At 39.2% G+C, this 16,508-nt stretch overlaps 1 protein-coding gene across 2 annotated transcripts in view; it reads right to left on the minus strand.

The window, feature by feature from the left end:
• Window positions 1-6,430, minus strand: part of Dhx15 (DEAH-box helicase 15) — a 190,238-nt gene extending 183,808 nt beyond the window's left edge. For both annotated transcript variants that reach the window (XM_090377960.1, XM_090377959.1), the window contains exon 1: window positions 6,300-6,430. In XM_090377960.1, the coding sequence (XP_090234086.1) occupies window positions 6,300-6,352 (53 nt within the window). In that variant the 5' untranslated portion in view covers window positions 6,353-6,430. The remainder of the gene's footprint in view (window positions 1-6,299) is intronic.
• Window positions 6,431-16,508: the final 10,078 nt, after the last annotated feature.

A 16,508-nucleotide genomic window follows, 5' to 3' on the forward strand; every position in this document is an offset into this window, starting at 1 on the left:
AATGTCGAAGTTTGCAGATGACACGAAGGTTGGCAGGGTTGTTAATGACAGTAATGGCAGTGTGCTACTGCAACAGGATCTAGATAATTTGGGCAGATGGGCTAAGAAGTGGCAACTGAAGTTTAACCTTGACAAATGCAAAGTACTGCATATGGGTAGAAGTAACCCCAGAGAAACGTACCAACTGTGTGGTACTACACTTAAGGTGGTAGAAAATGAAAAAGACCTGGGGGTAATTGTGCAGTCAGATATGAAGTTTTCTGAGCAATGTAGACAGGCTGCTAGGGCAGGTCATGGGGTTTTGTCAATGATATATAGGAATTTTGCTAGCAGGGAAAAGGAGGTGATTGTCCCTCTGTATAAGGCAATGGTCAGGCCACGCCTTGAGTACTGCGTACAGGTCTGGAGGCCTCATTTTAGGAAGGATGTAGATTTGCTTGAGCGTGTACAGAGAAGAGCAACACGATTGGTGAGGGGAATGAAGGGATCCTCTTACCAAGAGAGGCTTAAGTTCTGCAAATTGCAGTGGCTGGAGACTAGGCACCTGCGCGGTGATCTGATTGAGGTCTATAAGGCCTTGAATGGGTTGAGCACGCTGAATTCTGATGGGATCCTCCCACTTGTTCAGAATACGAACCTACGGGGACATAAGTTCAAATTAAGAAAGGATAGAAGTAGAATAGATGTGCGGAAATTTGCCTTTAGCCAGCGGGTGGTTAATTGCTGGAACAAACTTCCATCTGTCGTTGTGGAAGTTGATAGGTTAAATAAATTTAAGGAGGAACTGGACAGGCATTTGGAGGGTATGGTGTGATTTTTTTTTTTTTTTTTTTTTTTTTGGCTGATGCTGCATAAGCTCCTACACTTGCTTTCTTGCATCAAGTGCCACTACTACTACTACTATTATGAAACAATAGGGATTACCTGTTGTTGTTGCTCTATTAGTGCAATAGATTGCACTAATAGAGCAACTCACAATTCTTGTGAACATGACGCCCTGAAAAGTTCTAGTCCGACTTAAGGAATGTAGAGAATAATCCACCCCCCCCCCATATCCATTAAACTTTTTAGACCCCTAAATTTAACTCTAATGTCAAGGTACTGGATCGAAGAAAATAATCGGTCCATATTTATTAAGCGGTTTAGACCTTCAAAATTTAATTTTATGTCAATCCACATAAAATCAATCCACATAATGGTTTCCTTGCTGGCAGAGGTATGGTGTTTAAAGACAGAAGTCTTGAGCGCTCAAGGTTGAGACCGAGAGATCTGAACACTACGGTTCTGACAGTGGGGAAGATGTCCCACATGTTTTGTAAAATTGATATCGCCATCGCAAAGAATTATTAGCGCGTTGGACCAGGAGAGTTGGTTGGAAAAGAAGCTTCCTATATCTAAAATAAAGGTAATCCCTGTTGTTTCATAATATAATAGAATATAGGAATTATTGAGCACTTAATAGCTCTCTATTATCAAATATATTACAGTACGTATTAATTAAGCTATGCACGTAAGCATAAATTTATTTTTATTTTGCTAATCTGTGGGAAATATTCTTCTGATTTTAATGCATCATTTAATTTTGTTAAATGGAGAAAGCAAAGCATAAATTTGTGTTCTATATCTTTACTTTTATGGCCTGTGGATAATATTTCTACTATTTTCGCTTATTAGAATAGCCGTTTAATACTGTACAATTAAAATTCAGTTTGCAAACGTGATCACAATGATTGGCGCTTACTACATATCGTATAGTGTACAGTATTTTATTATGGAGAGTCCATTGTAAAGTGATTTGATCATAGATTAAATTAAATTACATATCGTATTTATATTAAATAAGTTTTGAATAAATACTGTACTCTACATTATTATTCATTGCGTGTTTTTTCAGCCTCATTTAACTTGGTTACAAATCGTGAAGTGCTGTACATGAAGTTTGTAGGGGGGTTATAATCTCAATGCATTGTACTGTGCATGTATTTTGTATCTACAAGACCGAAGTTGGACTTACGTACATGAAAAAATCGATTAAGTATGCAAGTCAAGGGTTGCCTGTACTTACGTATTTGGATAACAATTATAATTTTAAGGGGGTGATGCACCTTCTTTGATCACCAGTGTAAGTGTTAGCATGACAGAAAGAGAGTTTAATGCCACTGTTATTCAAAGTCTGTCCAAAGTTCATTCTTTATAATAAGAAAAGTTCCTTAGGAAAGTGGAGTATATGTAATTTGAAAAACAGAAGTTTCGTGGGTAAAACTTTCGAATAGTGTACCCCTAGGTGTGACCAACGAACAGTTGAAGCGAATTACATGATTACTCCTCCTGTTATGTAACAAGCACAGAGAAAAGTCTCCCGACAAACAGGTGATGTGACATACCTAAACCCACACTTCTTTTGCTTGAATCTGTCCTGAATTAGTGGAGTAAATTAACCTATCCTTTTTTTCACTAAAATGAAAATCTATTAACAAACCCACACTTGTTTTGCTTGAATCTATCCCAAAGTCACATAAAAACCTAACTGTTTTTCATGAAACAAAAATTATAGAGTTGATTAAAAATGTGATCCTTCCTATAAGCATTTTTTTCTCTCAAATTCCAACTATCTTATCTAACAATTTTAATCCTACAATTTTAAATGGCAACATTCTGTAAAAGAATGGAACGATCTTGCATTTTAATAGGATTAACACAACTTAATGTTTTCTGTCTTCCAGATGTTTTTGATAAAAGGATTCTCATTAATCTACTTATTTAAGGCAGGAGAAATTTTCAATTGTATTAACAGGCACCAAGAGCAGTTTTTGAATGATGCAAGCTCAAAAACATTTGGCAGAGGATAACAGATGGGTAATACTGAATGCAACACTTTTTAAAGAAATATACATTATTATGTACAAAACACAGAATACCTAAAATGCCAGAAAGTCTGATATTTATTTATTTAAACAACATTAAAGCAAAAAGTTTACATAGTAAAATGTTTTGCCAAACTAACTTTAGTTGATAAGAATAATTAGAAAGTCTGTTGCATACTTCAATGGCAAAGATCTCAGAGACTAAATATTTATGTAAGAAATATATAACTGAACCAAATCCTTTTGTATGCGCTTGTGTACTGCTTTTTATATTTTTCTAGAAGAGCAACGTTATTTGTTCAATTAGTTACGTACACACAAGAAAGGTGACATATGTTTCCCATGAAAGCTAAATTTACGTCCATTGAAAGACTTTGGAAACCAAACATTGGAAATCAAACCTATAAATTAGGGTAAATTATTGGAAAAATATTTTTTCTTGAATTTTGTAAGTAGAAGGGACACAGTTGGTTTGTCCCCAGATTAACAGTTTTAAGACAAATAATACACATCACGGAATGTCTTATATAATGGGGGATTTTAACTTCCCAGATATTGACTGGAACTTGTGGGTTGGTCACACACACTAGTAAGACTTTTGTGGATTTATTGGATGATTGTTTTCTGCAGCAGCATGTTCGAGAGGCAACAAGAGGCAGTAATACTCTTGATCTGATTATTAGCAGTGATTATTCACGCATTAAGAATTTGCAGATAAAGGAACCACTAGGTAGCAGTGATCACGGTGTACTGATGTGGGATTTACTTAAAGATATAACTATCATTAGGGGTAAAGGAAAGGGTTTTTGCTTCCGAAAAGGTGAGTACAGTGGTCTCAGACAGTTTTTAAATTCTGTACAGTGGAATCAACTGACGATGTTCCCAACAGTAAATTCTAAGTGGGAAGCATACAAGGAATTAATCATAGAAGCTACTAAAAGTTTCATACCTATTAAGCAATATTGTTCAAGGTTTAGGCCTAAATGGTTATCAAATGAACTAATGAGACTTGTGACAGAGAAGAAAAATGCATGGGATGCATATAAATTATCAAGCGACTCAGAAGCCTATGTCAGTCTGTAATCAGGTCACAAAGGAGGTTAGGCAGGCGAAGGCAGATTACGAGAAATCTTTGGCAAAGGATGCTAAGAAAAACATCAAGGATTTCTTTACTTATATAAACTCTAAAAGGAAGGGGATGAATCTGATTGGTCCACTTGATATTGATGGTTCGATTGTTGATGATACTGCTCAGATAGCAAACAAACTGAATGAGTATTTTGCATCTACATTCACACATGAGGAGTTATTAAGGTTTGAAAATGGCAGAAGGTTTTCAAATTGTAGCAGGATGCTTAATGATTTTGTAATAACTGAGAGTAAAGTGGAGGAGAAATTGTTGAAGTTAAACATAAGAAAGGCACCCGGGGTGGATGGGATCTATCCAGTTATATTAAAGGAGGCGGCAAAGCAACTAAGCAAACCCTTAGCCATAATTATGAGAGCATCCATGGACTCAGGAGGAGGTCCCCATGGACTGGAGATGTGCAAATGTATCCCCAATTCACAAAGGGGGATCGAATGGTGACACGAGTAATTACAGACAAGTAGTTTAACTTCTGTTCCGGGTAAAATAATGGAGTCACTGGTTAAAGATGCATTGCAGGATCATCTAGACAAGACTGCAGCAATAATTCAGACACAGCATGGGTTTGTTAAGGGAAAGTCTTGTCTGACAAATTTGATAGGATATTATGATGTGGTTACAAAGGAACTGGATGCAAAAAATAATTTTGATATCATATATTTGGATTTCAGGAAAGCTTGTGACACTGTTGCACATGGAAGACTATTATACAAATTGGAGCAGAATGGTTATGTTTGTTATTTGGTTTTTAGGAGCATTAGCAACTAAGGCCATATTGCTCCGGGAATAAGCGGTGGTCATTCTCTTGACCTTTCCACATCCTCCGTATTTGGTGGAGCAGAATGGTATTAAGGGTAAGTTGTTACAATGGATAAAAGGATGATTGAGTGGGAGAAGACAGAGGGTGGTAATCAATGGGTGCTGCTCTTCGTGGACTAATGTTATTAGTGGAGTCCCACAGGGTTCGGTGTTGGGTCCACTGTTGTTTTGTATATTTATCAATGATATTGATGAAGGTATATCAGGCTTAGTGTTGAAGTTTGCAGATGATACAAAGATTGGCAGGGTTGTTAATGACAGTGTGCTACTGTAACAGAATCTAGAAAATTTGGAAGGATGTAGATTTGCTTGAGTGTGTACAGAGAAGGGCAACAAAATTGGTGAGGGGAATGAAGGGATCCTCTTACCAAGAGAGGCTTAAGTTCTGCAAATTGCAGTGGCTGGAGACTAGGCACCTGCTCGGTGATCTGATTGAGGTGTACAAGGCCTTGAATGGGTTGAGCACGCTGAATTCTGATGGTAATTCAAAAAAAAAAAAAAACGTTTGTTCAGATTACAAATCTGAGGGGGTATAAATTCAAATTAAGAAACGACAGATGTAGAATAGAAGTGCGGAAATTTGCCTTTAGCCAGCGGGTAGTTAATTGCTGGAACAAACTTCCATCTGTCGTCGTAGAAGTTGATAGGTTAAATAAATTTAAGGAGGTACTGGACAGGAATTTGGAGGGAATGGTGTGATTTTTTTTTTTTTTTTTTGGGCTGATGCTGCATAAGCTCATACACTTGCTTTCTTGCATCACATGCCACTACTACATTCTCCAAACCTGATACTGTAATAGCAATCAAGGGTGTAACCGTATTAATTTTGTCATTGCTGTATGTTTTTACATAAACGGTTTTTCTGAGAAAAAAAACAATTAATTTCTTTAAAATATTGTTTACAAATTTTTGGGAAACTAACGACGTTCGTATAGCTGTTTGGGGATGCGTGTTATCAAAGCTCCGGTGATTTGTGTATACCTTTAATGTAGTACTCTAAAACCGAAAAAATATAACATATGTAAACCCTATATTTAGATATCGCTGGGGTGTAATGTTACTAAACTTTTAATTTATTTTATAAATTGGCTCCAGCTATCAAAATTCCAACCGTGCCATAAACGTGTTTGAAACGTTTGCAGCCGGAGACATTTGTTCTACAGTATTACTCGTTTTCCTTTACTCCAGGGCACTAAAAATGCCAAATAAATATGAGCGTAAGTTTTTGAAGTACAATTCATTTCGATTATGTGATGGTTGGATACGGCTGTACAAACTGCTACTAGTTATAACTGCCCTTTGTGACAGTTTACAAGAAAACAATACAACGAAAGGATTAAATCCAACGTGTAGCACAAAATAAATATTACGACCAGTGTAAGTAGATATATTAAGAAATTGGCCACTTCAACAAGATTATTAAGACATTCCTACAATACATTATTCATCACATTAAACATTCTCCTTACCTTTTCTTGTTTGTATAACTGTCTCCAACGTCCAATCTATGCCGTTTAGACATTTTATTTTATACAAAAACTCCAACAAACAATAATATGGCAGACACTAACAAACAACGAACAAACTACTAGAGACTTAGACATCAAGGACAGAGACAATGACGACCTCTACCACAAATAAATATCATTAACAAAAATAATAAGGAAATTAATAAATAAAATTAAAAAAAAAAAAAAAACATACAGAAGTAACAAGAAAAACAAATAAATAAGAAATAAATAGAATAAAGTAAATAATAGTAATCTTCAGAGAGTTCCTCCACCAACAATAACACCAGAACAGGATAATTTGGGCTTAGAAGTGGCAACGGAAATTTAACATTGACAAATACAAACTCTGACGTATCCGAGTGGTAAGGAGCGAAAGTGCATAGCACGCGTTCCTTGAGTAGTAGTAGTAGTAGTGACATGTGATGCAAGAAAGCAAGGGTATGAGCTTATGCAGCATCAGCCAAAAAAAAAAAAAAATCACACCATTCCCTCCAAATGCCTGTCCAGTTCCTCCTTAAATTTATTCAACCTATCAACTTCCACAACGACAGATGGAAGTTTGTTCCAGCAATTAACCACCCGCTGGCTAAAGGCAAATTTCCGCACATCTATTCTACATCTGTCTTTTCTTAATTTGAATTTATGCCCCCTTACGTTCGTAATCTAAACAAGTGGAAGGATCAGAATTCAGCGTGCTCAACCCATTCAAGGCCTTATATACCTCAATCAGATCACCGCGCAGGTGCCCAGTCTCCAGCCACTGCAATTTGCAGAACTTAAGCCTCTTTTGGTAAGAGGATCCCTTCATTCCCCTCACCAATCTTGTTGCCCTTCTCTGTACACGCTCAAGTAAATCTACATCCTTCCCAAAATGAAGCCTCCAGACCTGTACGCAGTACTCAATGCGTGGCCTGACCATTGCCTTATACAGAGGGATAATCACCTCCTTTTCCTTGCTAGCAAAATCCTATATATCATTGACAAAACCCCATGACCTGCCCTGCCAGCCTGTCTGCATTGCTCAGAAAACTTCATATCTGCCTGGACAATTACCCCCAGGTCTTTTTCATTTTCTACCACCTTAAGTGTAGTACCACACAATTGGTATGTTTCTCTGGGGTTATTTCTACCCATATGCAGTAAGCTGCATTTCTCAAGGTTAAACTTCAGTTGCCAATTCCTAGCCCATCTGCAGAAATTATCTAGATCCTGTTGCAGTAACACACTGCCATTACTGTCATTAACAACCCTGCCAACCTTTGTATCATCTGCAAACTTCGACATTAAGCCTGATATACCTTCATCAATATCATTGATAAATATACAAAACAAAAGTGGACCCAACACCGAACCCTGTGGGACTCCACTAATAACATTAGTCCAAGAAGAGCAGCACCCAGTGATTACCACCCTCTGTCTTCTCCCACTTAACCATCCTTTTATCCTTTGTAGCAACTTACCCTTAATACCATTCTGCTCCAATTTGTACAATAGTCTTCCATGCGCAACAGTGTCAAAAGCTTTCCTGAAATCCAAATGGATGATATCAAAATTATTTTTTGCATCCAGTTCCGTTGTAACCACATCATAACATCCTATCAAATTTGTCAGACAAGACTTTCCCTTAACAAACGCATGCTGTGTCTGAATTATTGCTGCAGTCTTGTCTAGATGATCCTGCAATGCATCTTTAACCAGTGACTCCATTATTTTACCCGGAACAGAAGTTGAACTAACTGGTCTATAATTACTCGTGTCACCCATCGATCCCCCTTTGTGAATTGGGGATACATTTGCACATCTCCAGTCCGTGGGAACCTTCCCTGAGTCCAAGGATGCTCTCAAAATTATGGCCAAGGGTTTGTTTAGTTGCTTTGCTGCCTCCTTTAATATAACTGGATAGATCCCATCCACCCCAGGTGGTTTTCTTATGTTTAACTTCAACAATTTGTCCTCCACTTTGCTCTCGGTTATTACAAAATCATTACGTATCCTGCGACAAGGCCGTGACTACTAAATACGATAACTATTTGTATTGACGATTTATTTTAAACTCTACTGACTTGGTTGTCGTGCCGGAGAATAAACAGAATTTTATTATTATTTAAAGTACTGCATATGGGTAGAAGTAACACCAGAGAAACGTACCAACTGAGTGTTACGACACTGAGGATGATAGTAAATGAAAAACACCTGGCATTATTCGAGTAGTCAGGTATGACGTTTTCTGAGCAAAGCAGACAGGCTGCAAGATCAGGTCATGAGGTTGTGTCAATAAAATACAGCAATTTTACTAGCAGGGAAAAGTAGATGATTGTCCCTTTGTATAAGGCAATGATCAGGCCACGCCTTGAGTAAGAGTAGAGGTCTTGAGGCCTCATTTTAGGAAGGATGTAGATTTGCTTGAGTGTGTACAGAGAAGGGCAACAAGATTGGTGAGGGGAATGAACGGATCCTCTTACCACCTGGGGTGGATGGGATCTATCTAGTTATATTAAAGGAGGCGGCGCAACTAAGCAAACCCTTAGCCATAATTATGAGAGCATCCATGGACTCAGGGGAGGTCCCCACGGACTGGAGATGTGCAAATGTATCCCCAATTCACAAAGGGGAGATCGAATGGTGACACGAGTAATTACAGACCAGTTAGTTTAACTTCCGTTCTGGGTAAAATAATGGAGTTACTGGTTAAAGATGAATTGCAGGATCATCTAGACAAGACTGCAGCAATAATTCAGACACAGCATGGGTTTTTTAAGGGAAAGTCTTGTCTGACAAATTTTATAGGATATTATGATGTGGTTACAAAGGAACCGGATGCAAAAAATAATTTTGATATCATATATTTGGATTTCAGGAAAGCTTTTGACACTGTTGCACATGGAAGGCAATTATACAAATTGGAGCAGAATGGTATTAAGGGTAAGTTGCTACAATGGATAAAAGGATGGTTGAGTGGGAGAAGACAGAGGGTGGTAATCAATGGGTATTGCTCTTTGTGGACTAATGTTATTAGTGGAGTCCCACAGGGTTCGGTGTTGGGTCCACTGTTGTTTTGTATATTTATCAATGATATTGATGAAGGTATATCGGGCTTAGTGTTGAAGTTTGCAGATGATACAAAGATTGACAGGGTTGTTAATGACAGTAATGGGAGTGTGCTACTGTAACAGAATATAGAAAATTTGTAAGGATGTAGATTTGCTTGAGTGTGTGTACAGAGAAGGGCAACAAGTTGGTGAGGGGAATGAAGGGATCCTCTTACCAAGAGAGGCTTCAGTTCTGCAAATCGCAGTGGCTGGAGACCAGGCACCTGCTCGGTGATCTGATTGAGGTGTATAAAGCCTTGAATGGGTTGAGCACGCTGAATTATGATTGGATACTTCCATTTGTTCAGATTACGAACCTAAGGGGGCATAAATTCAAATCAAATTAAGTGAAGAGAGATGTAGAATAGATGTGCGGAAATTTGCCTTTAGCCAGCGGGTGGTTAATTTCTGGAACAAACTTCCATCTGTCGTTGTGGAAGTTGATATGTTAAATAAATTTAAGGAGGAACTGGACAGGCATTTGGAGGGAATGGTGTAATTTTTTTTTTTTTTTTTTGGCTGATGCTATATATGCTCATACACTTGACTTCTTGCATCACATGCCACAATTAATATTGATATTAATATTACTATTTCATAACAACCACTCACGTGGTGGAACCCCAATCAGGGAGAAATATAATAATAATAATAATAATAATAATAATAATAATAATAATAATAAAAGGGCGCGATGGCCCAGCGGTTACGAAACTGCAGACTACCAGCCTAATGGATACAGGTTCGAGTCCATCATGGTGGTAATCTGATGGAGTCGAACCTGGCTTGGCAGAAGCGAACCGTGCTCCATCAGTCTGGGAGACCGGTATAATGATAGTAATAAAGTGGAGTAATAATAATAACTGAATTAATAGTAATGAAAATTAATAAAAAATAAATAAACATCATGGAAGTTGCTCCAAGAGACTTACCTACTCCAAGGTCAGAGTTGCGGCTTAGGCAGATTGTGGCACCATCTGGCGTTACTCGCGAGTACTACCACTGGGCATAAGCCGAAGCTAAACAGCTCCATCTCCAATAATGAATAAATAAATAAATAATGGATGATGTCGCAGAGAAATATTAATCATACTGCATCGAGTGTGGCGCAGGATAGTCACTCGCGTTGAGGCCTTAAGCAGAGGGGTCGGTTCGAAAAATCAGAGATGGTCTCCCGAGGAAGTTAATGGAGCGAGTGGCGCTGTCCCCCATATGGCTATCACAAGAGAAGGGCAAGACCATCCAGCCTCACCAACTGGAAGTGCTTCCTGTGCAGCTTTCTGTGAAATATAATAATAATAATAATAATAATAATAATAATAATAATAATAATAACGCGTTGGCGTTTTCTCCCAGGAAGGGAGAAAACGCCAACGCATGAATTGGAGCATCGAAATGAATATATACATCATGCAAGCATACTACGTAATAACGAAGCTGGAGACCGATATGACGACTTACGGGGGGGGGAGTACATACCAAGTGGATGGAAGGATTCCTGGATATTCAGATCACCGAACAGCGAACAGCGGACCAGAGAAGGACCATCGTCACGAAGAACCTGATAGCTCCTGCAATCTTTGAAAAAAATCCAGCACGACGTGAACGATCAACTACAAAGGATAAAGAATATGAAACCAGAAGAGGAAGAACATACCACCGCCAAACCAGAGGAAGAAGAGCAAGAAGAAATACAACCCACAGCAGGTGAAGAGGAAACAGACGAGTTCATGATAACCAGAATAGAGGAGGAGTGGAAGAAGGCCCTAACAGAATTCGAAGGTATAGACCCTACAAAGACTCACGTAATACCGAAGCAGAGGTCGAATAGAACCTTGTGGAGAGTCACAGACCTCCTCATTCGGCACTTATTACCACATTACTTCGACAGCAATGGTGCAACACTAGAGGCCATCCACACAGCCGTGTATTGTGCTGCGGCAGCAGCCACAAGGAGTAATGGAAGAGAAGCGAGAGACCAGCAACAGAAAAACCAAAAACAGAAGGAACCACCAGCTTGGGAAAGAAGACTTCAGCAGAAGAGAGAAGAATTAAGAGTCAAGATAGGCCAGCTGACCCAGTACCAACGGGGCAATAGGAGTAAGAAATTAATTGTAAAAGTGAAGAGCATCCTCAAGAGAGACAGCATCCACAGGAAACATGAGACAAAGAATCAGATACTGTTGCTGTTGTTATTTGGAGCATTAGCAACTAAGGCCATATTGCTCAGGGGATGTACGGCAGTCATTTCCTGACCTTTCCGCACCCTCCGTATTTGGTGGTCACGGGCTCGAACATAATGGTCTGATCATAAAGAATCAGAGAATAGGAGAGTACTTGGACACATTGAAGCAGAACCTCCTTGCACTCAGCAAGAGATTACTCAGCAAGAGATTACGCCAGTACAAAGAGAGGTGCCAGTGGAAAAAAAACAACCGAATCTTCGATGTGGACCAAAGAGGATTCTACAGGAATCTCGGAGAAGACGGGAAAAAAAGGAACGGACCACCCGAGCAGAAGGCGATTGAAGAGTTCTGTGGAAACATATAGAGCATGGAAGTAAGACATAATCATGAGGAAGAGACGCTAACACCAGCCGAGTCAACCATCGAGAAACTAACCTTAGCCCGGAAAGGACGGAGGGAAATGACTGACCTCATTGAACAAGAGAAGGAGACAATTAAGAAGCTGCAGGATCTAATATCTGCAATAATGGCATTTAATATCTCACTTGACATAACAGTTATTTCTTCCTTAAGTATCCCGAATTCTATATGTCTCCAAATCTCGCCACTTTCTCATTTTTTCTACTTGGTATCTCGCTACTGTCCATCTGAAGATATCCAGATCTTCCTGAACTATCTAGATTCTGTCATTGATAAACTAACCCATCATTAATCATTATAGTTACAGATTCCAATGCCAAGTCTCCATTATGGTTCAGTATCTCCAGTGACTCAAGAGGACGACAGCTGCAGAAAAAACAGAAAAGAGTTCTTTACATATTTAAACTCAAGAAGGAAAGGGATGAATCACATTGGTCCACTGGATATTGATGGTTCAACAGTTGAGGATCCTGCTCAGGTGGCTAACAATCTAAATGAGTATTTTGCATCTACATTCACGCATGAGGAGTTATTCAGGAAGGAGAATGATGTAGGTAAAGTAAACATTGGCAGTGAGCTGGATGATTTTGTAATAACTGAGAGGAAAGTGGAGGAGAGATTGTTGAGGATAAACACAAAAAAGGCACCTGGGGTGGATGGGATCTATCCAGTTATATTAAAGGAGGCAGCAGAGGAAGTAAGCAAACCCCTAGCCATAATTATGAGAGCTTCTTTGGACTCAGGGGAGGTACCCATGGACTGGAGATGTGCAAATGTAACCCCAATTCACAAAGGAGGATCAAAGGCTGACACAAGTAATTATAGACCTGTTAGTTTAACTTCTGTTCCAGGTAAATTAATGGAGGCACTGGTTAAAGAAGCACTGCAGGATCATCTAGACAAGAATTCAGTTATAGACGCAGCATGGTTTTGGTAAGGGCAGGTCTTGCCTGACCAATTTGATTGGATACTATGATGTAGTCACAAAAGAACTGGATGCAGGGAATAACTTTGATATTATATATTTGGATCTTAGAAAGGCTTTTGATACTGTTGCACATGGAAGACTGCTGCACAAATTGGAGCAATGTGGCATTGGAGGCGAATTGCTGCTATGGATAAAGGGATGGTTGAGTGGCAGAAGACAGAGAGTGGTAATCAATGGACACTGCTCAATGTTATTAGTGGAGTTCCTCAGGGTTCAGTGTTGGGTCCGTTGTTGTTTTCGGTGTTTATGAATGATATTGATTATGGGATATCAAGTTTAATGTCCAAGTTTGCAGATGATACAAAGGTTGGCAGGGTTGTTAAGGACACTACTGACACTATACTGCTGCAACAGGATCTGGAAAGGTTGAGCAGATGGGCTGAGAGGTGGCAAATGAAGTTTAACATTGACAAATGTAAAGTACTACATATGGGAAACAGTAACCCCAGAGCAACGTATCAACTCTGCGGTACTACACTGACAGTGGTGGAGAATGAAAAGGACCTGGGGGTAATTGTGCAGGCAGATATGAAGTTCTCTGACAGTGCAGACGAGCTGCAAGAGTAGCTCATGGTGTCTTGTCAATGATATACAAGAATTTTTCTAGCAGGGATAAGGAGGTGATTATTCCCTTGTATAAGGCAATGGTTAGGCCACATCTTGAGTACTGTATACAGGTCTGGAGGCCTCATTTCAAGAAGGATGTAGAGCTGCTGGAACAGGTACAGAGAAGGACAACAAGATTAGTGAATGGAACAAAGGGTTGCTCTTACGAAGAAAGGCTTAAGTTTTGCAAATTACAGAGTCTGGAGACTAGGCATCGGCGAGGTGATCTGATAGAGGTGTATAAGGCTTTGAATGGTTTGAGCATGCTCAATGCCAATGGGATTCTTCATCTTGCTCAGAATAATCACCTCAGAGGGCATAAATTCAAATTGAGGAAGGACGGATGTCGAATAGATGTGCGGAAATTTGCCTTTGGCCAGCGGGTGGTTGGTTGGTGGAACCGACTTCCATGACTTGTTGTTGAAGTTGATAGCCTAAACGAATTTAAAGCTCAACTGGACAGGTATTTCGAACGAACGGAGTGGTGAAATGGGAGTGGTGTGTGTTTTTTTTTTTTTTTTTTGGCTGATGCTGAATAAGCTTGCTTTCTTGCATCATATGCCTCTACTAATGCTAATGCTAATGCTAACTTCATACTTGCAGAACTTCATAGTTTGCCTAAACACCGTAAGTAAATAAATCCAACCAACCCAGTAGTACCCTGTTCACAATAAATGGCGGGTCTAATATTGACCCGACTCTCACGACTACAAACATCACTAACAAAATATCAAACTGAGTTGTGATTAAGGATCTTACATGTAATGACTACAGTACCTGCGTGAGTACCACAATGGTTGTATCGTCACCGTCCTCCCCACACCAGGTTGAAAAGACCCGGGTTCGAATTCCATCGATGACGCTAGGAACTTTAATGGGCTTTTTTCACTCTGTTGCTGAGTTAGGCGGTCTCAGGCGGAGATAGCAAGGTTTTTTTAATCCAGAACTGGTGTTTTGCGTCCCGCAAACAGACAATTCAACCATAGAACACACGCAATTAACAGACATAAGACACAGCACGGCAGATGAATAACTGGGGGCTAAATATAATAGTTTGGTTTTTTTAGTGACTACAATACAATTTCATTTAAAATTTCCACTAATTAACAAAATCGGAAGTTACCTAAGAATTAGTTAAACTTGACTTCCGTGATTAAATTTTGGATTCATTTAATCAGCTTAAAGAACAAGCATTCTACATCCAAACTCTCTTACAAGCTACTGAACGCTCGGTAAAAGAATAACTCAAAAAAATCATCTGTTCCCTGGTGGAATACCCAGCTAACAGATTTAAGAGACGTGATCACAGGGCAAGGAACCTGGCCTTCCATTGAAAGAGTCAGAAATAAATACAGAGTCATAAAACTACAATATAATCTCGAGAGTTCAAAGCAAAAAATCACTGGCAGTCTCTCCATTGCGGGCAACTCTGACCCGTGGGGGACAGCTCTATACACTTAGCAGAGATAAAGTTCTAACCAATGTTATCTATAACTCCATACTAATCAATGATTCTGAAACCACAACCTGGCATTTATTATTATTATTGTTATTAGCCATATGGTGCAAGGAAGCCTGGGTCTTATGCTGCACAAGCCAAAAAAAATTCCCAAGTTACCCACAGAGAGAGAGAGAGAGAGAGAGAGAGAGAGAGAGAAATAGAAAGGAATCACCAAAAAAGAGAAGAGTGATGATATCCAGCTCAGGACCCTGGGTATGCCAAGCTCATACTCACAAGACGTGAGTCCCCAGGTATGATACTCTTACTATGACTATGGATCAACTTCTCCCTCAAGATGATCAATCAACAGACTCTCCCACTCAATCCATAACAAGAACCCCTCTCTTCAATACTCCTCTAATGTGGATACCGACCTGTTTAATCAACAACAGCTTCAAACGAACTTAAATAAAATCAATGTCCAAAAATGTCCTGGACTGGATTTGTTGGAGAATGCCATAATTAAGAAGTTCAGAGAAATATATCCTAACATCCTGTTAAATCTCTTCAACAAATGTCTTCTCTGTGGTACTTTTCTCTGCCTCTGGAAGAAAGTGTTAGTCAAGCTAATAAGAAAAACCAATAAACCTTCATTGGATCTCAAAGTCTGCTGCCCTATTTCTCTCCTACCGAATTTAGGAAAACTCTACAAACGACTACTCGCCCCAAGAATCGATGATTTCTTCCAAGCTTAATATATCTTTTCACCTCGCCAGTATGGATTCGTTAAGGTTCAAGGAAGATGTATTCCTTGCGTTAAGAAATTACATCCTGATTGACACATCCAAATATGAAATGGCCATCTTCATAGACTACGAGGGTACGTTTGACTTTCCTCTGGTGGGAGACCGCACTCGAGAGTCTTCGGAACATCTCATGCTACTCTCAGTTGAAGCAAGCTCTCCGAGCTCACATTGATCACAATCTATCAGGTTACTTCAGAGCCTTACAGATATAACACATCCTGTCAACAGAGGGTATCCTCAGGGTTGTGTTCTGGGGCTGCTCCTCTGGAACATTACACTGAATACATGGCTAACCAGATATTTTGATTTTTTTAGCCATTTGAATGTGTCGATGACCTTGTCATTGTCTTCTCTGGCAACTCCAGGCAACAAATTCAAGAAAGAGCCTCTCTAGTCTTAGAGGATCTCATTGATTGGACAACTAACAACAAACTTAAAATTTCTCCATCCAAAAATCGATTCATGGTTTTTAAAGGAAAACTAAATATTGATCGTCCTCCTATTCTGAAACTAGCTAACAAAGGAAATATACCTCACGCACTTAAAACATATAACTGTGATCTTTGATGACAGACTCAATTTTACTTTCAAACATAAGCCACTAGAGAGATAAAATCGAGAAATTTACTAT

Source organism: Mastigoproctus giganteus, chromosome 7 (assembly GCF_048544385.1).
Source record: "Mastigoproctus giganteus isolate SK-2022 chromosome 7, ASM4854438v1, whole genome shotgun sequence".
Classification (NCBI taxonomy): Eukaryota; Metazoa; Arthropoda; class Arachnida; order Uropygi; family Thelyphonidae; genus Mastigoproctus; species Mastigoproctus giganteus.